The sequence below is a fragment of the Lathamus discolor genome, chromosome 2 (genome assembly GCF_037157495.1).
Source record: "Lathamus discolor isolate bLatDis1 chromosome 2, bLatDis1.hap1, whole genome shotgun sequence".
In the NCBI taxonomy this organism is placed as follows: Eukaryota; Metazoa; Chordata; class Aves; order Psittaciformes; family Psittacidae; genus Lathamus; species Lathamus discolor.
The window spans coordinates 96,358,484-96,382,033 of NC_088885.1; the positions used below are offsets into that span (position 1 = coordinate 96,358,484).

The 23,550-nt window shown below is 37.0% G+C and overlaps 1 protein-coding gene across 1 annotated transcript in view; it reads left to right on the forward strand.

The window, feature by feature from the left end:
* GABBR2 (gamma-aminobutyric acid type B receptor subunit 2) overlaps nucleotides 1–23,550 on the forward strand; it is a 449,684-nt gene that overhangs the window by 203,460 nt on the left and 222,674 nt on the right. Inside the window, exons 4-7 of the mRNA XM_065669323.1 lie at nucleotides 1,687–1,788; nucleotides 7,989–8,054; nucleotides 15,938–16,129; nucleotides 17,211–17,447. Coding sequence (XP_065525395.1) covers nucleotides 1,687–1,788; nucleotides 7,989–8,054; nucleotides 15,938–16,129; nucleotides 17,211–17,447 — 597 coding nt within the window. The remainder of the gene's footprint in view (nucleotides 1–1,686; nucleotides 1,789–7,988; nucleotides 8,055–15,937; nucleotides 16,130–17,210; nucleotides 17,448–23,550) is intronic.

The window sequence follows — 23,550 nt, forward strand, 5'->3', positions numbered from 1 at the left end:
CTCTGTCTTGAAGAAATTTCCAAAAACACAAAGATAGTTTTAATGTTCCTCTTTTTTACAAAAAACTCTGTTGCTATCTAAAATACTAAGCAGCATAACCACCACCCTCTTCCAAAAAAAAAAAAAAAAAAAAGAAGTTAGTTGCATGAAATCACCCAACAGAACCACTGACATCCATAGATTAGGAGGATACTCGCAAACATACATTAACGAAAGGCTGAACAATTAGTGAAGAGATGAGTGTGTCTTGAAAGTAAAGCTGCCAACAGAACATAGAAGTCTCACCTGTGACCTTTCATATTTCATTGCATCTGCTTGTTTTTACTGTATACTTAAGCACGAGTGTGATAGACTTCAAGCAGAAGAAATTCCACAATAGCTGGACCTTACTTTTGCATGGATAAAATGTCTTCTCATTATATAAATTTTATGGTTATTTCAAATCAAATTAAGAAGTTACTACTCCTGAAAGACAGTTCACTTCCTCTTCTTTACTTCACCACATCACTGCATATCAAATATTTTTAGATTTGTTTGAATGGATTGTGCTTCTCTCTCAAAGGAGGTCAAGGAAAAGGAGAGTTAGTAGGGACATTTAAAATATGTAATTCCAGCCGTCCACACAGAAGGTTATTGGAAAGTATCTGCATATGATTTATAGATTTCTAAATTTTCCTGTTTAGTATCACATATCTTTCTCTTCCCAGTATTGTATTTTCTGTGTTTGCATTTCAGGATATCTGTTTTATGCTATGATTTGCTTGTCCGATTTCTGTTATAACACATAAAAAACACAATCAGTGCAATGAATGTGATCGTAATTCTATTAAAATTTAATAGTGCCAGTCTGTTCAGTCTGCAACCATGTTATATGCAGGTAAAATTATTTTTGCTCATCTATTAGGAACAGTGATGTGAAACTTTGTTTTTGCAGTCATGCAAGAAAGTCAGCAATGTTTAAGACAGAAAACCTTAGAGTAGTTCTGGGAAAAAACCCTGAATCTTTAAAACAGATTAGTTTGTATGTTATCTCGTTTCTTTCTGCTATTAGGCAGCTCAAAGAGGACATAGTCTTGCTACTAACATAAAACCAAAAAACAGAGAAAATCTGCTGGTACACGGTTGCATATGTCACCTTTAAGCGAACCATACCATTCGCTACCCTGTGATAAGACGCGTGCTGTAAGAAAGGGTGGGAATACAGAGATGTTCATTAAGCTTTAGTAATCCCTAACAGATGTAAGATAAATTCTGCTGATTCATGCTAGGACCAGCTGACAGTGTTTTCAAATCAGTACTCAGCACTAAGAATATTCAAGAGCTTCCTTGATAAGTCTTTTCCCTTTACAGTCTCAAACATCATGCTGGCTACAAGAAAGCTATTGGTCTTAACAGCACTGGAAATACACAAGAATTGTGCATCCCAGTGATACAAAGAGGGACCTTGCTGTGAACTTTTCATCACAAAAAGTAAAGCTCTTTACATAGTACACCCATTGACAGCTGGTTATGGTCATAGAAAAATAGTGCCTTGATCAGATTATAGATGAAATGGGAAAAAAGATATGTATGCTTATACCACTGTTGAGGTCCTTTCTTGCTCATTAAAGTGATAAATATAGTCCACTTACTTCCTCCTCACTGAGTCTCAGTTCATTAGTTCCTCTTTTTCTCAACTTCTGACAGGTGAGGAATGATCTGACTGGTGTCCTGTACGGTGAAGACATTGAGATTTCGGATACTGAGAGTTTCTCCAATGATCCTTGCACAAGTGTAAAGAAGCTTAAGGTATGTGTTGCTGTTTGACAAATAAAGAGAAAGTGATGATTATATCAATGCATTTGATTTTTTGGATTTCTTTTCTATGAAGAATGCTAATAAAATAAAATTTGCTTAAGAATGATATACTGCTACATTCCATTGCATAATAAGGTTAACAAATGGCCATTGAGAGCCTCGTCCTGTTTAAATCAATGAATGTCTGTGCATATAACAAATATTTTTATAGTTCCTGATAGGGACACTAAGAAGAGAAAGTTGTTGCTGGCTTAATGATTGTACCTATTGCACCAGTCTTAGTGATATACATGTAAAAGCTTTTGGGGCTTGGAACCAGAACCCTTTTAAGGTAAACTATCACATAGCAAAGCATTGAGCATCTTTCCATTAGCTTCATTACACATTTTAGATTGAATTCCTTGCCTATATCATCTGCATTATTTCATATGAATCATAACAAGAACAAAAAAAATAAATTTGGTAGCAGAATAATCTGCCTTCCTTTTCTTATTATAATGATCTATTAGGTTCCTGACATCTCATAAAATTAAAACTATATTTTAGCATTACCAAGCAGTGCAACCAATAATAAACTAAACGTAGGAGATATGAATCTTAAACTACTTATAAACATGAAAAAATGAAGAAGCACTTTGATTCTAGCCTTCCTGTATGTCAACAACACATTGTTTTATAGGGAAGATGAGAAGACTCTTAACAATATATTAAAGTTATCTCTTGATTTCTTCTTCAAAACAAATTACTACAACAATAAATAAGCAGTTATCAAGACAACAGTTTATTCGTCATACGAATATAAGGTTACTAATCCTTAGGTACACATCAGGCACAAATTAGCTCTCCAATTCTAAAAATGTTCGTTCTTTTTTTAAAGACGTGAACCTAATATAGTAAACAGGTATCTGCTTACTGTACTTGTGATTCACATGAACATAAAATATCTTTTATTTTTGTGACACTTTGATGAAATTAATGGTTATGCATCGCAAAATAGAAATATCTGGTATGATTTGCCAGAAATACCTGCTTTATATTTTTTCCTCAAAACATCTTACCTTTTGCTACATCAGTTCCAGCTTCTTTGAGTCACAGTTGGAAAGAACATTTAGGCTTAAGGATATCTTTAAAACTAATTTTTGTGTTCAGAGAAAAAGGTGTTGGAAGATATGTATTTGTATATCAAGTTAAATGCCTAAAAAATTCGAAGCATGCACAGGCAACTTCTATGAGCAGTAACACTTCTGCTTCCAATTTTTATATCTTGCCCATAGGACAACAACAACAAAAAAGCAATATATGCATTCTGGTTCAATGAAACAGTTTCCGTCTGATTTCCCCAATACAGTAGGTGCTTTGGATACTGATCAAACTTGATCTTCATTCTAACTGTGAAGTTAATTAAATTTTAAAATTTGGGGCCATGAACAGGTTTGGATGTGGACCCAGCCTAGGAGGGTAGCATGCACACTAGCAGACATCAGCAAGTTTTGCCAGCACATTACAATAGGGGAGCTGATATCATCTAGCTCACCTTCACCATCAGTGTTTCCATAGCTGACGTCAGAGGCTCATCTGTAGTTCTTCAGATGGACATCCAGGCATTCACAAGGCAGAACGTGTGGATATCTCTGACAAAGTTACCCAGCATTAAGTAGATTTATTGATAACATCTTGGCTGTCAGATACATGGTAGAGAATAAGACAGAACATCTGAGCTGTTCAATTTAGATGTTTCATAAAGAGCCTGCCAAGACATTGACTTTTCTTGGCAGATGAGATATTGTAGCAATCCTTCTCTGGAAAGCTGTGTAGTACAACATTGTGGTGTTATTCATTAGAAATGAGACAGATTAAAATCCAATCACAGAAGGGAAGCTCTGCAGGCCAGGAAAAAATAAAAAAAAAAAAAAAATAGCTGCCTATTCCTGCATAATGTGCATCACTCAAAAACTCTGAAAAGGCTAAAGAATGCCTCATATCTGAGGCTGTTGGAAATGACAGTGGAGGAGACAAGTTGTTCATCCCTCAGTGGAACATCTTAGATGTCTTGATCCTCACTGTCTTCAGGATTTATACTACTCAGCTGTCAGTAATACCAAAGGCACTTTGGTGGGTGAGTAATATCCTCACCTACATGAAAGAAAGTAGTGAGCAAGGGATTAATTCATTTTTGAGATTCTGCTATAGTCTTCATTTATAAAATATGTTTTTTATGGAGAGTCTGCCACAATTGTGGGTAAATGAAATGTAACTGCTCTTCATTTTCTTGTTTTAACTTTAGTCCATGTGGGAACATATGTATTGCTTACTGAGGGGCAAAGCTTAAATGCTGATATTGTTACTCTGATCTCTGAGAAGAGTAAATATGACAGCTCACCATCTGGCAAATGGTCTAAACATTGGTCTTTTTATATAAGTGTGGTTTTGGGAGTTGCATTCCCCCTAGAATGTTTTTAATCATCTCATAGATCACCTGCCTAGCTTCAAATGTCTCCTGTCAAATATGCTTTAGCTTCATGCAAGCAATTTACAACTCTGTGAGAAACAAAGAGTACTTGACGTTTGCTGGAGTCCAGTGGGTGGCTTCTTTGATCCTTACAAGAGAGTTACACTGTGTTAACTTGCATCAGTCCTATGAAGGCTGATGTAAAGGAATAGCATAGCCTTGAAAGGAAATCATAGTGATTGATAGTCAGTTAACAGTGTGACTGAAGGGGGCAAAAATCATGCTTCAGTGAATGTCTGATGTATCTCTTTCATGAGACTATAAAGTGGACATATTATCCTGTTCTGCAAGTGCTGACATATACCCAGCTCTGGTAAACTTCAGTACACATTCTTTATTCATCTAGAAAAAATGTCTTTTGGAGATTTGAGCTATGTCCAGTTGCCTGAATTTGGATCTTCAGTGTCTCTTATGCAAGATGCAGCCAGCAGACCCAAGCCTGGCATCAAATGAATCTAGGGTTATCTACCACTTCATATACCTTTCTTCCAGAACAAATCTGGAAAAATGTGGAAGGGCATGCAAAAAGCAGTGTTGAAGAGAAAGAGGCTTACTGAGGAGTGTGTCATTGCACAGAGGAAGAGCATGTATTTTGATCTTGTTCAGTCAGTTTGTGGTGGGATATGGTCCAAATCTTTTAGTGAACACAGACTTCTTAATGTCCTCCTAACTGTACTGAGTACTTCAAAACCATTAATTTATCTATTAACATGGAAACTTATTAAGTTTAGGCAAAGAAAACCCAAACATGTGGATATTATATTTTGTCTTGATCATACATCCCAAGGATGACACAGTATCATGGATCATCAAGTTCTAGAGCCATAGCTGATCTTTGCATTTGGATTGCAAAACTTTCTAGTTGAGCATCAGGGATTCTTGGGAACTTGTTTCAGAACTGGTTCACACAGTTTGCAGATTTTCTGCTCTCGCATTTGAAGCTCAGCCCACACTGAAAGTGGAGATTCCTGCCTGACAGAAAAAACATCTTCTCAGAAATCCTTAGTCGGAATATTGAGATGGTCAGTTACTCAGAACTGGGATTTGCTGACAAGTGGACAAACCAACAAATATACCCAATTGCTTGGGTACCTTAATAAGAGCAGAGTATGTTGGAAAATAGGATTGACTGCCAGTATATAAATGGATGGTCTGTTATGCCTTGTGTGAAAAACATTTTCAGGAAGAGTTTGTTGTGTGTCTATTTGCTTGCATGAATACAATGAATTCTTGCATGAATTCTAAAGGAATTTAGAGCCACATACTCATGACTGAATGTGCAAAATTTGTGTCTGAGTGCTATTGCCAAACTAATTGCACAATGATATTGTTATAAGACAATCTTTGCAGACAGTAAGGCTGTTGAAATGTCAGAGGATATTTCTGAGAAAAAAAAAATGGCATGAACTATAAAGTTCTTGTAGAGCTTTACAGTAACAGAACAGTCACTATGGGAATTGTACTGTGATTTATGTGATAATCAGGTGGAAACAATGTCTTAAGGCATGGAACCACACACCACAGGCATTGTGATTTCAGTGTGGAGGTTGTTGAACAGCCAGCGGGCAGTGTTGCTGAACATGCACTATCAGGTTGTTCACTAACACCCTGCCTACGGTCTCCAGCACTCATAATCTATGAGGCTGCACATCTTTTTTTCTAAAACTGGTCCTCATCATGTTATAAAATGAAAAGTAATTTATTCAATTGTAAGAATTAGGTGCTGCATCTTTTACTTTTTAACCAAACTTTCCTACTCTTTTTTTCAAATATCGAATCTGCATTTTTATGTTCAGAGAGGTCAAGAGATTCAGAGTTGGAGCTCCAAATGTGACCAAAATTAACTTTCAAATGTGAAAAACAGAAATAATTGATGATGCATTTCTCACTAAATAATTCCTAAATCTTTTTATCATCCTTACAAAAACTGTAATACTATTGCTGCAGTTTCACAGAATCATAGACCGGTTTGGGTTAGAAGGGACTTTAAAGACCATGCAGTTCCAACCCCGCTGCCACAGACAGGGACAACTTCCACTAGACCAGGTTGCTCAAAGCCCCATCCAGCCTGGCCTTGAGCACTGCCAGGAATGGGGCAGCCACAGCTTCTCTGGGCAGCCTGTGTCAGTGCCTCATCACCCTCACAGCAAAGAACTTCTTCCTCATAGCTAATGTAAATCTACCCTCTTTGAGCTTAAAGCCATTCTGCTTGTCCTATCACTACCTGCCCTTGTGAAAAGTCCTTCTCCAGCTTTCTTATAGTCCCCCATTAGGTACGGGAAGGCTGCTCTAAGTTGTCCCTGGAATCTTCTCCAGGCTGCACAATCTCAACTCTCTCAACCTGTCTTCATAGGAGAGGTGCTCCAGCCCTCTGATGATCCTCGTAACCTCCTCCAGAGGGACAAATCTGTGTAATTTGTTTAGTATAATGTGACCTTGTTCAATTTGTTAAAAAGAATATAAGCTATAATGTGACCTTGTTCAATTTGTTAAAAAGAATCTAAGCAGTTTATGTAAGATTTACATTATTCTATAAATCTGTGGCTAAATATAAAAATAAAGGAAGCAAAGCATATTATGTTTTTTTTCAACTTTAACCATGCTAAAGATGATACTAATATCATGCATTTAATTGCAGAACAATTCTAGTATCTTTTTGCAATGTCCATTCCAATTTTCTGCTGAACAGGAGAAAAAAAACCCAAAACATTGAAATTATCTGAACTTAAAATATTTGATAAATTGATTTAATTAAAACTGAAATGTTTTTCAACATAGAAATTCACCCTGAATCATATGTTTCCCTTTTCCTTGGAGAGGGAAAGAGCTATTAGTAATTTTAACCAAGTGTTTTATTAAAGAAATGAAAACTTACATTTGCTCAACCTTTATCTGAGAACTTGGCTTTTGTGTGAAATAAAAGGCAATATTAAGTCATAAAATGCTATCTGTTCTGTGTTTTATAGATGTTAGCAGCAATTTTTCACATGAGAAAAAGGCTAGCCCAGCTCCTGAAGTAATATTTTTCTGTATATGCTCCTGAATTCAGGAATCTTTTCTAAATACGTTTCTCAGTATGAAAGTAAAATTATCTCTTTTGACTTCAGTCATAGATTTTTAAAGTGTGGTATTTTTTTTTTTTAATGTGTGGAGGTGGGAGGGAGGAGGAGAAGAGGGATTGACAATGTGTTATAGTGACTGTAGAGAAGATGCGGTATGATTAAAACCTTTACAATTACTAAAGCAGGCATAATACCAAGGAATTTTATCCCAAATCTCCCATCTCACAACTTTACATCACTAGTTCATGTAAGCAATGAAAAGCTTATATTTTCAGATGGTTTTAATATACAAAGTTTTAAAAGAAATCAGAGAAATTTTAAGTGATCATATGAATATTTGGTACTTTAGTGTTATTGAATAGTAATATTTGACAAGTTAAACATAGGAGGTTTATTCTCATTAGTGCTATTGCTTAATCCTTTTCTTCAAACACCTCAGTTGCTCTCTTGAAGCATTTTAAGTTCTTGAACTTGTAGAAAATGGAATAGTTCTGAACTAATTTTGCTGTCTGCAGCTGTATTTCATGCAAATTCTCTGCACAATTTGAATGGCCAGCTGGAGTGGTTTCTAGAAAGTCTGTGACTGTACTTAACTGCCATGTATTTTATTCAATCTGCAGGGTAATGATGTTCGAATAATCCTTGGCCAGTTTGATGAGGAAATGGCTGTGAAAGTTTTCTGCTGTGTAAGTAAATATATTTCATTTCATATCAGAATAAAGAATATGTTACATTTGAATAAAAAAACATAATTTGAGCGTAAAAATATCTTCATGTGGTTCAGCTCAGTCAAGGTTTATGTTCTAAAGAGAGGTTACATATGCTTGGATCCATTTCTCTTTCAATAAAATACTTTGTACTTGACTTCAGCATACTTTAGGTGTTGACTGTATGGTTAGCAGCTTCTTACTTTTTTCCTGTAGTGGAATTAAATGCTAAATGAATCTTGAGAATTTATCAGATCCAGCGAAACACTTGTACAGTAGCAGCAGATACAGACAACTGTAAGATTTGAATCCTGTCCAAGAGTTGTGTTCTGGTGGTGATGTCTGCATGTGTGTGATTTTTGCATGTTTTGCTTTGAGAGAATAAGAAATTCAAGCAGTTAATATACATGCTAACTAAGCAACCCTAATAATTTCTTCTACTCAAAATATTGCAAATTTTACAGTTTTCATTCACTTCTGACTGCTGTATGTTTTACATGAAAGTGAATATTAGTTTGTAAAAAATAAAGTGTTTTGAATCAAAAGAAATATAGTAAGACCAGCATGCATAATTCTCTCCATTTGTTTATGTGTGTGAATACGGTGCAAAACCACACAATGTGATTCCCATTGAAAGAATCAAGTCTAAAATATGGATATTTATTTGTACCTGCTAAAAAAAAATACAGCCAAAAAACAACAGGCAGATTTTAGTGGCCTAAATTTTTTATTAGTATTGAATTCTTAGTCTAAATAACCTTATTAATCCTGTATGAGCAGAACACAATATAATGGAAAAACAGTATTGATTTCAGAGGTTGTTTTGTAGTGTTCACTTAGAGAGACAGTTGCCTATCCAAGCAAAGAAAGGAAAGGCAGACGTTCAAAATCTGAGTGCTACATGCGTATCAGACACATGTTGGCTCATACTCAGCAGCTGTCCCAGTTGCCGGCAAAATTTGGAAAGGAGATTATAGAGTATATTTGGAAGGAACAAAATCTGTTTGCATCCAAAAGGAAATGGACGGTATTATTTTCTTTTTAATTCTTCTTATCTCCAATAGGTCTTTGTATATAGGTCTTTTTATATAGATCTTTCTGTTCTGGCATTGAAACTGGATTGTCAGAGATAATCTTCCATTTTCCATCCCTGGAAGAAAGAATAGTCCTTCTGCAGCCCAGCTCTTCCTCAGATCTCTTGTGGTGGGGCTGCTTTTCCCCAGTTGAATGGTCCTAGTCAGACCCAACGTTAGACAAGAGATTGTCTTCGTTTATGCCACTGCCCTTAGTATTCAGTTGCCTTCTTCTACAATTCTTTTCCAAGTTCTTGTGCATGTGAGGCTGCTGAAGAAATCCTAGAATTCCTTTGAAGCAAAGAGTGTTCTTTTCCCTGCACCTCTTTAAGTGGGGGATGTCTCTTTCATACAAATACCTGCTGCATCTGTTTGTGGCAACACTTTGGTGGTAGCATGAGAAGTGTGTGTAACTCAGAACAGTTTAAAGAATGGCGGCCGCTTCTAAAATACATTAGTGTCAAAAATAACAAGGCATATTTTTCTGGAACCTGGAGAAATTTGAGAGATCACTTATTTCAGTTTGTATTAATGTATTTATATGAGAGTTTCAGCAGAAGACTATAGGAGAGGGCAGTTCAAAGTAGGTCATTTATATGTTAACACACTGTAATATGTCAGTAAGCTTGTTATTAGTCATAAAATGTATTGTTGGCTCATACATTTCTACCACTATGTGCCCCAAAGAGTGGAATAATTTAGATATGTTAAGTTTTTTAACCCCTTCCCCAGGTGTATCTTTAGGAGAGGTTGCACTTTCGGGTCCCTATTATATTTTGGGGGGTGGCTGATGTCAGCCAGAGAAAAACTTCGAGTTTGTTAAAGGGAGATGCTATAGTACTACTGTGAGAATTTGTTTTGGTTGGTTGGTTGCTTTTTTTTTCTCTGACTGTGGTTATAACTGGAATAGTATTTGCTAATGGTTTGTGTAGGTGGGAAAATCTTTAAAGTGCGCCTCAGTTTTCTGTGTGGATTCAACCATCATATGCTGTGAGTTTTCCTCAGGACATCCATTAGAGTTCACATAAAATCATAAAATCGTTTAGGTTGGAAAAGTCCTGTAAGATCATTGAGGCCAGCCATTAACATAGCACTGTCAATTCCACCATGTCCCAAAGTGCCACATCTACATACCTTTTAAATACCTCTAGGGATGGTGACTCAGCTGCTTCTCTGGGCAGCTATAATAATTGACAACCCTTTCAGTAAAAAGTTTTTTCCTAATATCCAACCAAAATATCCCCTGGCACAACTTGAGGCCATTTCTTCTTGTCCTATCACTTGTTACATGGAAGAAGATACCAACCCCCACCTCAGTGCAACCTTCTTTCAGGTATCTTTAGAGAGTGATAAGGTCTCCACTGAGTCTTCTCTCCAGGCTAAACAATCCCAGTTCCCTCAGCTGCTCCTCTTAACACTTGTACTCCAGACCCTTCATCAGCTTCATTGCTCTTCACTGCACACAATATGCTCATTCTCATTTTGCCTGGCCATTCCCTTCCCCACCCCTCTGTGTACACACACATGCAAAAGATGCAGAGATAAATGGACTAAAAGATAGTCTAATTCAGTGGCAAAATTTAAAAACATGACAGGACTAATTGAAGCAGAATATTTGCAAGTGTTTCTTATGATGATTTAGCCTGGATTTGGAGAAGGCTGAGGTTCTTAATGACTTCTTTGCCTCAGTCTTCACTGGAAAATGCTCTGACCACACCACCCAAGTCTTGGAAGGCAGATGCAGGGACTGTGAGAATGAAGACCTTGGGCCCACTGTAGGAGAGGATCTGGTTCGAGGCCATCTTAAAAACCTGAACGTACACAAATCCATGGGACCTGATGAAATCCATCCACGAGTCCTGAAGGAGCTGGCAAATGAATTTACTAAGCCACTGTCCATCATATTTGAAAAATCATGGCAGTCAGGTGAAGTTCCTGACAACTGGAAAAACGGAAATATAACCCCCATTTTCAAGAAGGGGAAAATGGATGATCCAAGGAACTACAGACCAGTCAGTCTCACCTCTGTGCCTGGTAAAATCGTGGAGCACATTCTCCTGGACAGCATGCTAAGGCACATGAAAAACAACAAGGTGCTTGGTGACAGCCAGCATGGCTTCAGTAAGGGGAAATCCTGCCTGACCAATTTGGTGGCCTTCTATGGTGGGGCTACAGAACTGATGGACAGATGGACAGCGGCAGAGTTGATGTCATCTACCTGGACTTTTGAAAAGCGTTCGACACTGTCCCGCATGACATCCTTGTCTCTAAATTTTAGAGACATCATTTTGATGGATGGACCACTCAGTGCATAAAGAACTGGCTGGATGGCTGCGTGCAAAGAGTTGTGGTCAATGGCTCAATATTTAGCTGGAGACCAGTAACGAGTGGTGTCCCTCAGGGATCGGTATTGGGACCAGTCTTGCTCAACATCTTTGTCGGTGACATGGACAGTGGGATTAAGTGCACCCTCAGCAAGTTTGCCAATGACACCAAGCTGTGTGGTTCGGTTGATATGCTGGAGGGGAGGGATGCCATCCAGAGAGATCTCGACACGCTTGTGAGATGGGCTGATGCCAACCTTATGAAGTTCAACCGTGACAAGTGCAAGGTCCTACACCTGGGTCAGAGCAATCCCAGGCACAGCTACAGGTTGGGCAGAGATTCAGAGCAGCCCTGCAGAGAAGGACTTGGGGGTGTTGGTTGATGAGAAATTTAAAATGAGCCGGCTTCAGTGTGCACTCGCAGCCCAGAAAGCCAAGCGTATCCTGGGCTGCATCAAAAGGAGCGTGACCGCCAGGTCGAAAGAGGTGATCCTGCTCCTCTACTCTGCTCTTGTGAGACCTCACCTGGAGTATTGTGTGCAGTTCTGGTGTCCTCAACATAAAAAGGACATGGAACTGCTGGAACAAGTCCAGAGGAGGGCCACGAGGATGATCAGGGGACTGGAGCACCTCCCGTATGAAGACAGGCTGAGAAAGTTGGAGCTGTTCAGCCTGGAGAAGAGAAGGCTGCATGGAGACCTCGTAGCAGCCTTCCAGTATCTTAAGGGGGCCTATAGGGATGCTGGGGAGGGACTCTGCATTAGGGACTGTGGTGACAGGACAAGGAGTAATGGGTTAAAACTTAAACAGGGGGAGTTTAGATTGGATATAAGGAGGAAATTCTTTACTGTGAGGGTGGTGAGGCACTGGAATGGGTTGCCCAGGGAAGTTGTGAATGCTCCATCCCTGGCAGTGTTCAAGGCCAGGTTGGACAGGGCCTTGGGTGACATGGTTTAGCGTGAGGTGTCCCTACCCATGGTAGGGGGATTGGAACTTGATGATCTTAAGGTCCTTTCCAACCCTAACTCTTCTATGATTTAAATAAGCTTAGTTATTCATTTACCACTAGTGTCATAAAGAGTTAGCAATTTTAATTCTATGGTAAATCTTGGCTTCCTAAATTTTTTTTCATCTCAGTGGGATGGATGTGATGTTTTTAATGGAATTGAAATTAAGGTAATTTGCTCAAAACTTACTACTTCAACAGTCAAATTGGTCAGCTGTGTTGGACAGACATACTTTTTTTTTTCCATTTGAAATCAGATTAGCATAACTTTGCATCTCCCCAATGAAATCTTCAATTCTACAGAAAATTTATTTTTAAAAAATTGTTAGCAGGAATTTTTCCAACAGCTGATTTTCAAGCCATAGAGATATTGCACTACAGCCATGAGCACATCAAGACTGATGCCTGCCTGATAGAGTTATCTGTCTGAAGACAATTAAAGAAAATTATTATCCATAGGTCACTGCATGAGCTTCAGGTGGTTCTTTTAGTAAACATTTAGTAATAACTAAAGCCAGACTTAATCAGCATTGTTGATACAGCAGAGCTGGTCTCTGATCTCCTTGATCTGGTAGAGTTTTATTCCTGAGTTTGGGAGTTAAAGGCACTCTTGATTTTTAATGAGAAACAAATGGACATTCGTTGCAATTTAGAACTCTGTAGGCTTTCTCTAAAAGGTGGCATATAGAATGTGTCTGTGCTGACATGATGGAAACTCAGTAAGAGTTTTGCAGGCCCATTTACACAAACTCCAGTAATTGTTTACTACACATAGAAAGATCTCTCACAGAAATTTATTTGTTGTAAATATGCATCTTTTTATGGATTCAAATAAAAATGACAACTTAAAAATAACCAAAACCAAACCAAAAAACTTCAGTCTCGCAAGGGAAAAAAATGTCCAGGACAATTTCCTGGCTGCTTGGTAGTACCTCAGTGTTTTGCAGCCTAGATAGGGCATGTGGGAAAGATTAGGGAAGATATGTGATTACTTTATGCTGTTCTAATGGTACACAGCACTTGTCAACCTTCTTTGCCCTGCTCTTGTGTGCCGACAAATCTTCCCCATAGAAAGTACAACCTGTAAGAACTGGTCTGTATGCATTCAAACATTTCGTGAAAGATCTACATATTTCAAGGAAACGTATCTTTAAAGCATCAAAATCATCTCTGTTTAGCAGAATCAACAGGAAGGAAGTAGTGGCAAAAAAACACTTTGTTTTGAAATGAATCTTCTGGGACCCAGACACTGAAATGCCTGAACACTAGCAGCTGTCCCTACAAAAATGAGAGCACACTCATGGTGCTCAGCTTTGGAGGAGCTAGTTTTGGTCCTTTTGTCTTTCCCAGGCTACCCTTCAAGCCCTATCATTCCAGCAGATGAAGAGCTGACAGCTCTTAAAGTATTTGTTATTGGCTTTTGTCTGTTTGTTTTGGGTTTATTTTTTGTTTCTTTGGTTTTTGTTTTTGACCACATTCTTGCAGGAAGGTGGAAGCTTGAGTGCAACTTTACTGGGAGTGATCCCTTGTTTCCAGGGTGGAATTTCCAGCTATTTTGAAACTTTCAGTTTTTATCCTGTATCCCAGAACATTTGCAGGTTATGCAGGAAACAGGCTTAAGTGCTTATGCAAACAGAAAAATTCTAACAGCTATTTCAGGGTAGTTCACAGTCAATATTTTCTTGCAACACATGATTTGATACTTTTGTCTGTATAGAGCAAGGGAAGCTACAGAAGATTGTCCTTCTCTGTAAGCACTTTTCTGTGCCAATTTGTGTCCTTGGTGATTTAAAAACTGTCAAATAAAAGATATCATATTACTGAAAGCTCTTGATTGACCTACTTGTGCTACGGAAACTCTTTTAGACTCAGGAAGTATTGCGGGGTGGGGTTGCAGTTTTCCTCACAGCTGGACCTGGGAAGCTGTGTCACCACAGCTGTAGCAGAAGTGGAGATGGGCAGGAGGGCAAAAGCAGAGGTGATTCTGGAAGAGTAGAATTAATGAGCTAGAGAAAGACAATTTATGTGGAACATGGAATGAGTAAGATGTGAGATGCAAGACACTGGGTTTCAGGCAGAAGCACTTTCAAGCGACATTGTATGAAAATGCATTAAATTCGATTTTGACTGAACAAAAGCTCCTGCAACCAGGAGCCAAAGGAAGCTGCTTTGTTCACAATATGTTTATGAACTGAGTTGGCACCATTATAATAGCCTTCACAGATTTAAATCACAATTTTAATTTGGATATTAACATATTTAGGAGGCTTTTTTTTGGTATTTTTTACTATTCATCTTTATGTATCTGATAGGCTTTTGCTGTGATCTTTGGGATACTTTTTAAAACGATTATTTTCTGAATGACTAATATGTCCTGTTTGCATTCTCATCATTTCCTCCTTCTGTAACATTTTCTGTGAAGATGTAGCAGTTTTCCGGCTAAGAGCTATAAGGTTGCACCATGTATTTCTAAAAATTGGAATTTTTATTGTGTGTCTTGTATCTCCAGTATTGCTTCTGTTAGGAGCCAAAGAAGCCTGACGTCTGCTGTTGTGAAATGGAGTCTGACTGAAATGTCAAAAGAGAAATATCTAGTTAAAAGATGGTGAGAGAAACACCTGAGAGAAAATTTGCTAATTTTATCCTAGAACACTCTTCACAATGGAATACAATATCTATTGTGAATACATAAGCTTTTAGGCACAACAACATGTGTGCCTGAGTAACAAAGTGTTTCTGTTACCTTTTATATGTGTCTGCTATGTATTGAAAGGAGATAACAATCATCTCAGCGTCTTGGAGTACAGTGGGCTGTATTCAGTATCCAAACAATATAGAATTTCACCTGAAGAAATTTCTTGCTGAAAAGAAAATGGAGATTTGCTTGCAGTATCAATTTACTACTGATTCATGCTCCCCAGGAGAAACTGCTTACTTAACATCCCTCTGTTTTAGCACAGTCACATAACTCATATTTGCAACATTATAATTTGGTGGTGTCTAATATCCAAGTTTACTTGGTTTTGTGTGGTCTTCAGTATGATATTAGGATGATAATAACTTAAACATGGCAGCATGGTGGTCCTACCACTCACATAATAGTTGTCTTATAGAGGATTTTATAGTCAAATACTATGCTTTCTGCTAATGTTCTTCATCTCCCTCAGTTTTAGAATCCAGAATTTTATTTTTCTCTTCTTGAATAAATAGTCTATTGAAAGCAAAACAGGTTTTAGAAATTCTCTTCTCATAACCTGAATTCTAAGGAAAGGAATCTTCAACAAAGGAGTCTTCATTATTAGCAAGTAATTATCCTAAACTGTTCAAAATATTTTTGTAACCTTTAATTATGCTATAATTTCATTAATAATGGGAAAAAAATTAACAGAAAACAGCCACTTTTATGTTCACTATTTCTATTGCAATGCCTATTAGCTTTTCTATTCTGCTTTTTTGTAGGCTTATGAAGAAGAAATGTATGGCAGCAAATATCAATGGATTATTCCAGGGTGGTATGAAAACCTTTGGTGGGAATCCTGGATTAATTCCTCACAGTGTCTCAGCAAAAATCTTCTTGCAGCCATGGAAGGTTATATTGGAGTGGACTTTGAGCCTCTCAGCTCAAAAATGTTGAAGACCATATCAGGAAGGGTTTGTATTTTTCCTTCATCTGTTTTGTTATAACTGTTGGTTGTCTCACTGCTGTCTTGACACAGCAAAGCACTGAGGAAGAAGGTGAAGCTAAAGGGCTCTTCTACAAAGAGAGCTGCCAGTCATCATGGTCAGTCTTATCTTTTCACTGTTTTTCAAATTTTAAATATTTAGAAGTCAATTTGAATTCTCTATATGGTAAGGAAGAAGTAAAGTCCCTTGCCTCACGTTTGTTCTCTTCCCCCGGTATGAACATTACAGTTAAATGTTCAGTAAGGCTTGAATTATTGTCTGCAGTAGTATGCACTGTGTCATGTCAGGTTCAGTAGCTGAACACAGAAACAGGAAACTTTCATATTTAAACCTAATCCAGTAAATGGCTAATTTTTGCCTCTCAGAACTAGGGGGTGGGGGCACTTGTTTTAAGTATGTAAATATGCGGTATTTCTGTGAGGAACATAACATTTTATCACAGAACAAATTAATGCAAACTCTGGCCAATGAATAAACATGCCTGATTTTGCTGCTTTTCATCTTTTTTCATCTATCTTTCGTGCCTTGCTGAGTGAGCATGAAAGGCAACTTTATAAAAAGGCAACTCATCATAAGACAGAACACCATAAAAAGCATAGTAAACTTGTAAAACATAAACAAATTGCCACTCACATAATTTCATATTAGGCAAATAGTTGCTCAAATAAAGTCTATTTGATTTCCTATAAAGTGTAATCAGACCACTAATTTGCAAGGATATGGACTAATTCTGTTCTAGTATTATGGCTCACCAGTGTTCTGGTAGCTTGTTTGAACTGAAGCCTTTTGCTCAAAAGGAAAGTAAGTTGTCCTTCATAAAGAGAAGCACAACAACTGCATTTCAGTCTCTCTATCTCCTAGACCTCCCTCCCAGTCTCACCAACAGTCTTGTAAGTTAGACAGCACATGGTTTGGGAATTCTAGTTACTTTCTTAATTTTTGTGTTGGTGGACATTTCTGTGTTAGTCATGCATGTCTCTGAATTGGAGGGTGCAGTTTGAGGTGTATGTTTGGATGCAACTCTGTAAAATGTTTTTCTCTTCTGCAGACTCCACAGCAATATGAAAAGGAATACAATGCCAAGCGTGGTGATGGTCAATCCAGCAAATTCCATGGGTATGCCTATGATGGAATATGGGTGATTGCCAAGACCTTGCAGCGGGCGATGAAGTATCTGAATACCACCAATAAGCATCAAAAAATTGAAGATTTTAACTACACAAATCACAAACTTGGAAAAATTTTTCTGGATGCTATGAATGAAACCAACTTCTTCGGGGTAACGGTGAGTCCTGAACAGATATCTGTGGGGTGGAGGAGGCTTGTGAATTTATATCAGCATCTGAAACAAGTATTAAATTTGAAATGCTAAAAAAAAAAAAAAGAAGAAACACTGTTGTGTGTTTCTTCTATCTTCAGAGCTTCCACAGTTCTACTTTATCTTGGAAATTAATGTTAGTGCCTTGAGGCTCTTGCTCATTACCTGTCTTCTGATGCCAGTTATCAGATTTTTAAGCATGAATGTCATCTGAATTAACAACTCAGAGTGGTCTCAAGGGAATCCCAGGTACTGCAAGTGGCAGTGACCTTTTAAGTGATTTTTTTTATAGTAGTTGAGGAGTAGCTAGAATGTGACCTGAAAATCACAGTTTAAAAATCTCCTATCAGTTACCCTCAAAACAGATGCTGAAGTAGCAGAACTAAGGTTGCCATACATGTCACAAACTGATTCAAGGAGGAAATGCCTATGTGTAGACATCAACAGTGAGTGCAGGCTCAACTTTTTGATCTTTCTTAATTGCTGAAGAAGTCTATGTTGGTTTTTTTTCACAATGCAATTGAAACTAATTTAGGATTTGCAAGTAAAAGAGAAGCCACATGGCAAGACAGTACTAGAATCTAGTTACCTGTAGAGTATGCATTTTCTTTCCTTTTTACACTGAATTTGACTGACAGTTTCAGTAAAAGAATCTGGTATCTCGCTACATCCATAGCAGGACTGATAAAACAACAGCAGCTATGGGTCTGAAATTGTACATTGCTGTTTAGGTTTTTTTTCTTTCCCCATCTTAGCCTTTTTGCCTGCTGTTTAGTCTTGACAGCCACTTACATTAAGAATTATAGGTTTCATTTGCACTGCTTAATTGCCCTTCACTGCTCCCCCCTCAAAAAAAAAAAAATCAAAAAACCAAGCAAAACCTAAGATGAAGAAGGTTCTTATATATTAGTTTCAGAGACCAAGCAAAACCTCATATATGAACTGCATCCCTTTAGGGAGGGAATGAATCATGTTTCACCAACTACACTCAGCCGTGTTTATTTACTTTATTCCCTCAGTTATAATGTTTTAAAAATAAATTACTGCTCAATTATTCACTGTGTTTGGTGTTTGTCCGAGGCATTTTGTAAAATGTTTCTCTTTAACGTTGTCACCAATCATTGTGACAATGCACAGCCCATATCTGGTATTTGCAAGGATCATGCTTCTTGTTCCTATAATACATTCACAAAATGCATTTTAATCAGAAAGATATGAAAAGAAGAAAATCTGTAGCACCTACATTTTCTTAGGACATAATTAGAACAAACAATACCCAAAGTTCCAGATAGCGTGAAGAAGAGTTCTTAACAGAGAGATACTAAATAATTTGTATTGAAGTATTCAGAACATTGAAGGAACAGATTGTTTCTTACCAGAAATATTTTTAAACCTTTTATTCTTCAGTCTAATAGATTGGTGTCATTTGTGACCTAATTTAAAACTTCCACTGGAGCATAAGTTTTAGGTCTTGGAGTACCAAATCTCATTTTATTTTATTCTTTTTTTTCCCTGAAAAAGGATTTTAGTGCAAAATTTCTTAAAAAAAAAAAAAATCTTAATGGGAAAAAGGTTTTCCTTTTATTCTAGGGTATCTATGCCAAGGATGAGTTTCTGGAAAAAAGAAGAAATAAAAGGAAGGACTAAAACTTAGCAATAGTCAAAAACTCATCTAATGATATAATAAACTATGTTGTTAATTATTAGGCAAGAGGAGAAGGTAGACAAGAATCCGTAGGCTAGAATCTAAATATTTAAAATCTGTTAAGAAGAGGCATCTTTCATTATGCTTTCTGTGAATATGATATCAGAAACACAGTCATGCGGTAAATAATAAATCCCTGTACTCAATTTTCATTTTCTTTGCAATTATTTATAGCAAGCCACAGAAAAATATAATTACTATTGAGTAGTGGATTTTGTGGAATTTTTTAAACAATTTTGAGAAGACTTGTTGGGAGTGAAGTGTGCCAGTTCCTGATTACACGGAATGTCATTCTTTCAATTTCCTATTCTTTATTCTGATTTATTTTTTGTCCCCCTAGAACACAACACTTAGAAAACAGTTTAGGTTATTAAAAAGAAGACTTGAAAGGACTAATCCAGTTTTTTACATCAGAAACTCAGTACATAGGTGTTACTTATTCTAATATGACTGTGAGAAATCTACTGGAAACAAAACTATAGCTATTCCTTAAGCATTCCTGAAGGTTCTGCTAATTTCCTAGTTTTTGGTTTGTTTTTTTTTTCTCTTAGCAAAATGGTTTCTTCTGTTATTTTTCCTTCATGCTTATCTGACTTACAGTCAGATAATTTTCTCACATATTTTGAATATAGAGCAAGGAAAAATATAATTGGTGTTTCATCAGAAAACAGTAATATAGTTTTCTGCTACACTTCTTGAAAGGTAAAATGGATACTGTTTTAAGACAGGACTTTGAGATCAAAAATTCAGCGTGAAGTAACAAAAGACCTGCAGGGATATTCCTAGAGTTTTATTAATCACTGTCCTGATTTTGAAGTCAGATTCCCGCATATTGACTGCTTTCAAATCATGTGAGGTATTGTATGATTAGGAAGATTCATCTGCAATGACCAGTTTTCAGGACAGGAGCTCTTTCGATTTGGCTTTCATGGTTTTCATTTTTCTAATTCCTTGCTTATAAGAGCGCTTACTATTTAATGGGAAAGTTATTGAAACAAACAAAAAAAACCCACCCTAAACTCTTCAAGGATTCTGAACAATTCTTTTCCACTTCTCTTAATCCAGATAAAGCCAGTTTTGTAAACTGAATGCAGTCCTGCCACTCTAGTGGTTTATAAACTGACGGATTCCTATTTCCTTGCTAAATATATCCCTCTTCTCAAGTAGTACACATTCTTTCTGATAACCTGTGTCAGAAAATGAAAGATAAGAACTGCTCACACAATCTATTTTGACAGTCAAGGTGTCTGAGGAGTCCCCTTATGTAGTTGGTAGAGCCACTGGAGATAATTTGGAGTTGGAGAATCTACTAAGGTCTCTGTTGGAGTGTTACTACTTTGGATCAGTCGAGAGTGATAAAGTGACTGGAAACAATATATATATATGAGATGTCTATATATCTGCGTTTAAATTTTACGGCAGTTTGTAACATGCTATCTGTAGCACGTCCATCATATGCGTGAAAAAAAAAATAAATTTATTTTGTAATAAAACAAAAAAAATATTTTGTGTAATACCACCATAGAACAACTTTGTAGACTTTATAATTAATGAAGAATTGATTGATGGCTTGGCTTCGCCAGCGAAGATTTGGTGCTGTCTTCTCAGGATACTGAGTCATACTTAGTGCACACTGAATCAAAACACATCTAGAGAACAGAAAGATTTTGGTTCAGCATTTTTTTTCTAATTTTTCGCTCTTTGTAAAGACTATGGATGGTTGCATAGTGCCTTACAACTACAGCAATACTTATATTTGTTAGCAAAAAATATTGATTAAAATTGGAAAGATATTAAATACCGCATTTGTTCGCCTATGGTAAAAGTTTGTATTGTTTCCATGGGGTAGCCAAGTAGTAGGGAAAATACCAGTGTTTAACATCATTTTCAATTTTTTTTTTTCCTGCAGAGCATGAAATGATTTTTAAAAAAGTTTTCCTCTAATTTTCTAATCACCTTACCTTTGTCACTGATGAAATGTCATGAATGTTACCATTCTCCCTGGTTTATGCCTGAATTCTTGTAGCTGTTGCAGTAGGGTTTTCTACTTGAGTTTATTGTTCTTATCTATGATTATAAATGAGGCTTTAGGATTGTTAATTTATTTCTCATTCTTATGGCCTTCTATTATTTGTGTGCAATACAGTGGAGGAGAAAGAAAAATAAACAGTGTTGTCTTTCCTTTTATGTCAGCCAGAGACTCAAGCACTGTAGGATAAAATTTCGTCACAGTACCTGCTACACAGTCATTAAATAGCTTTCAAGTGTGTCCCTGGTGTCCTGCATTTGAGTGGATCCAGTCATGTTTCATAACTGGAAAAAAGTTTATCGATATGAAGTTGATTTCATATTTTGATGCTGATTGTTTCTAAATATTGAATTTAGCAGCTTTCCGCTGCTTTCCAGGCTTCAGTAGTCACTGTGCTATACAGGAATCTCAGAATACAGGATGAATTATCATCAGAATAGGAACAGGGAGAAAATACTTATTTAATGTCATCCATCCTGGAAAAACAACCCTAAGACTGTTAAGTTCAGGAATACATCGGTCTTTGGCAGAGAATCAGATGGAATTGTTTGGGACTTTAGCAGAGTGAATTTATTATTAATATGGGGGTCTAGCAAACATTTCTGTAGTGGCATTGATCAGTGTAGTTAAATTTGCAATTTACAGTTCTAAATTAACTCTCAAGAGCTATATATATCTGGAGTCAAATTTTCTTATTTTTCATTTCTGATTGATAGTAAAAGTATTGGGGGGAAGGCAGAAAATTTAAATCAAGTATCTTCTCGTAAATATAGAATAGTGCTTTAAAATTACTTTTCATACTTTAAAAGTACATAAAGGGGAAGATGTGCAGGTTTAATGTGCAAGATACCTTTTCCTGAGAAATGCTTTTAAATGTTCCTTCAAAATCAACGTGGTCTTACTTTTGAGCATTTGAGAATTATCCACAATTAGGTGATATGAGGAAGTTCACTAAGCAGCAAAATCTATAGTCAGAAACTATATATATGTATGTATGTATGCAGACACATCCATGTGCTTACAATCCCATGTGCCTGTTGGCAGATCTTTTTCTTTTCCACATCTGACCCCACAGGTTATGAATGTGAACTACTCTGAACTCGATGCCTTGTGTTTCCTTTTGATTTTTCAGAACTTGCTTCCTGTTAAAGGGTTTCTTATTTACTACAAGAAAGAAAAATACTTTGGGTCTAGCTGTGTGCAAGACCTCCTGCATCTCTTTTTGTTTTTCCTGAACCTTGAATCTCAGCTTCCATCAGGGGAGATAAATGTGATGGATCTCCCACTTCCTTACTCCCTCCTGATTTCCAGTGCATTATCCACTCAGATCAGCAACTGACAGCTTTAGAGAGGGTTGGTGAAATAATTTGCTCTCTATCTATACGGCCAGTTCATTTAGGAGACTCCTCAAAATAGAGAGCTGCTCAAGTGAGCTATCAGCAAGTTTGCACAGGGTCATAAACAGTGTTTGCTCATTAGGAAAATTCAGTGCAAATGTTTTCATCTGCCAACAATGTAAAACTACATGCAGAGGGAAATCCTAACTTTTAAAAGTGAGAACTGAGATTAACTGTGACATTTCTAGATTAGCCCTCCAGCTAATCAGCAGTTGATGATTTAATAGATATAGTAGGTGGCAAATAAAAAAAGGATTTAGTCTGAAGTTGTAGAACACTTATTACGGCATCTGTCATTCTGATAGGTCAATATTTGATGAAAATAAATGAACAACATAGATTTACAGAAGAGCTAGTGAAGTATTTCCTAGATCTAGCCAACATCTCTTAGCTTTCTCTGCTCTGTATTTAATTTTGTCTGTACCTAGACAGTGTTTAACATACTACATAATACACCCTAGAATCTGCTTTGTTGCTATCCCTACAAATAATAAAGAAACAAAGCTGTAGTGAAGGTGAATACATTGCCTAAGTGGTGGTGAAGGTTTCTGCTTCACAGCGTAGTTCTTCAAGGTTCTGAAGAAACATAGCACATTTTAGTAGTTCCACCACCCTTGTTTTTTCTGAAGTGTGATTGGTTTTGTAGATGTCTGCTTCTACTGCACGTTTGGTTTATCTTGTTTCTTGTGCTGTGCAGTTGTTTTGGTTTTGGTTTGGTTTGTTTGTTGTTTGGTTGGGGTTTTTTTTGGGGGGTGGGAGTGTTGGGGTTTGGGGTTGATTCTTTTTCTTGTTCTGTTTTTCTTTTCTATGTTCTTTTAATCTGACTGCTGAAAGACTAAAGAAAAAACATTTACTAAATTTGGAAGTTCTGTCCTGCTCTGGACCAGCAGATAAGCTGGAAGAGGATATCAGTGGTTTTAATGAGAGTTTTCAAGACAG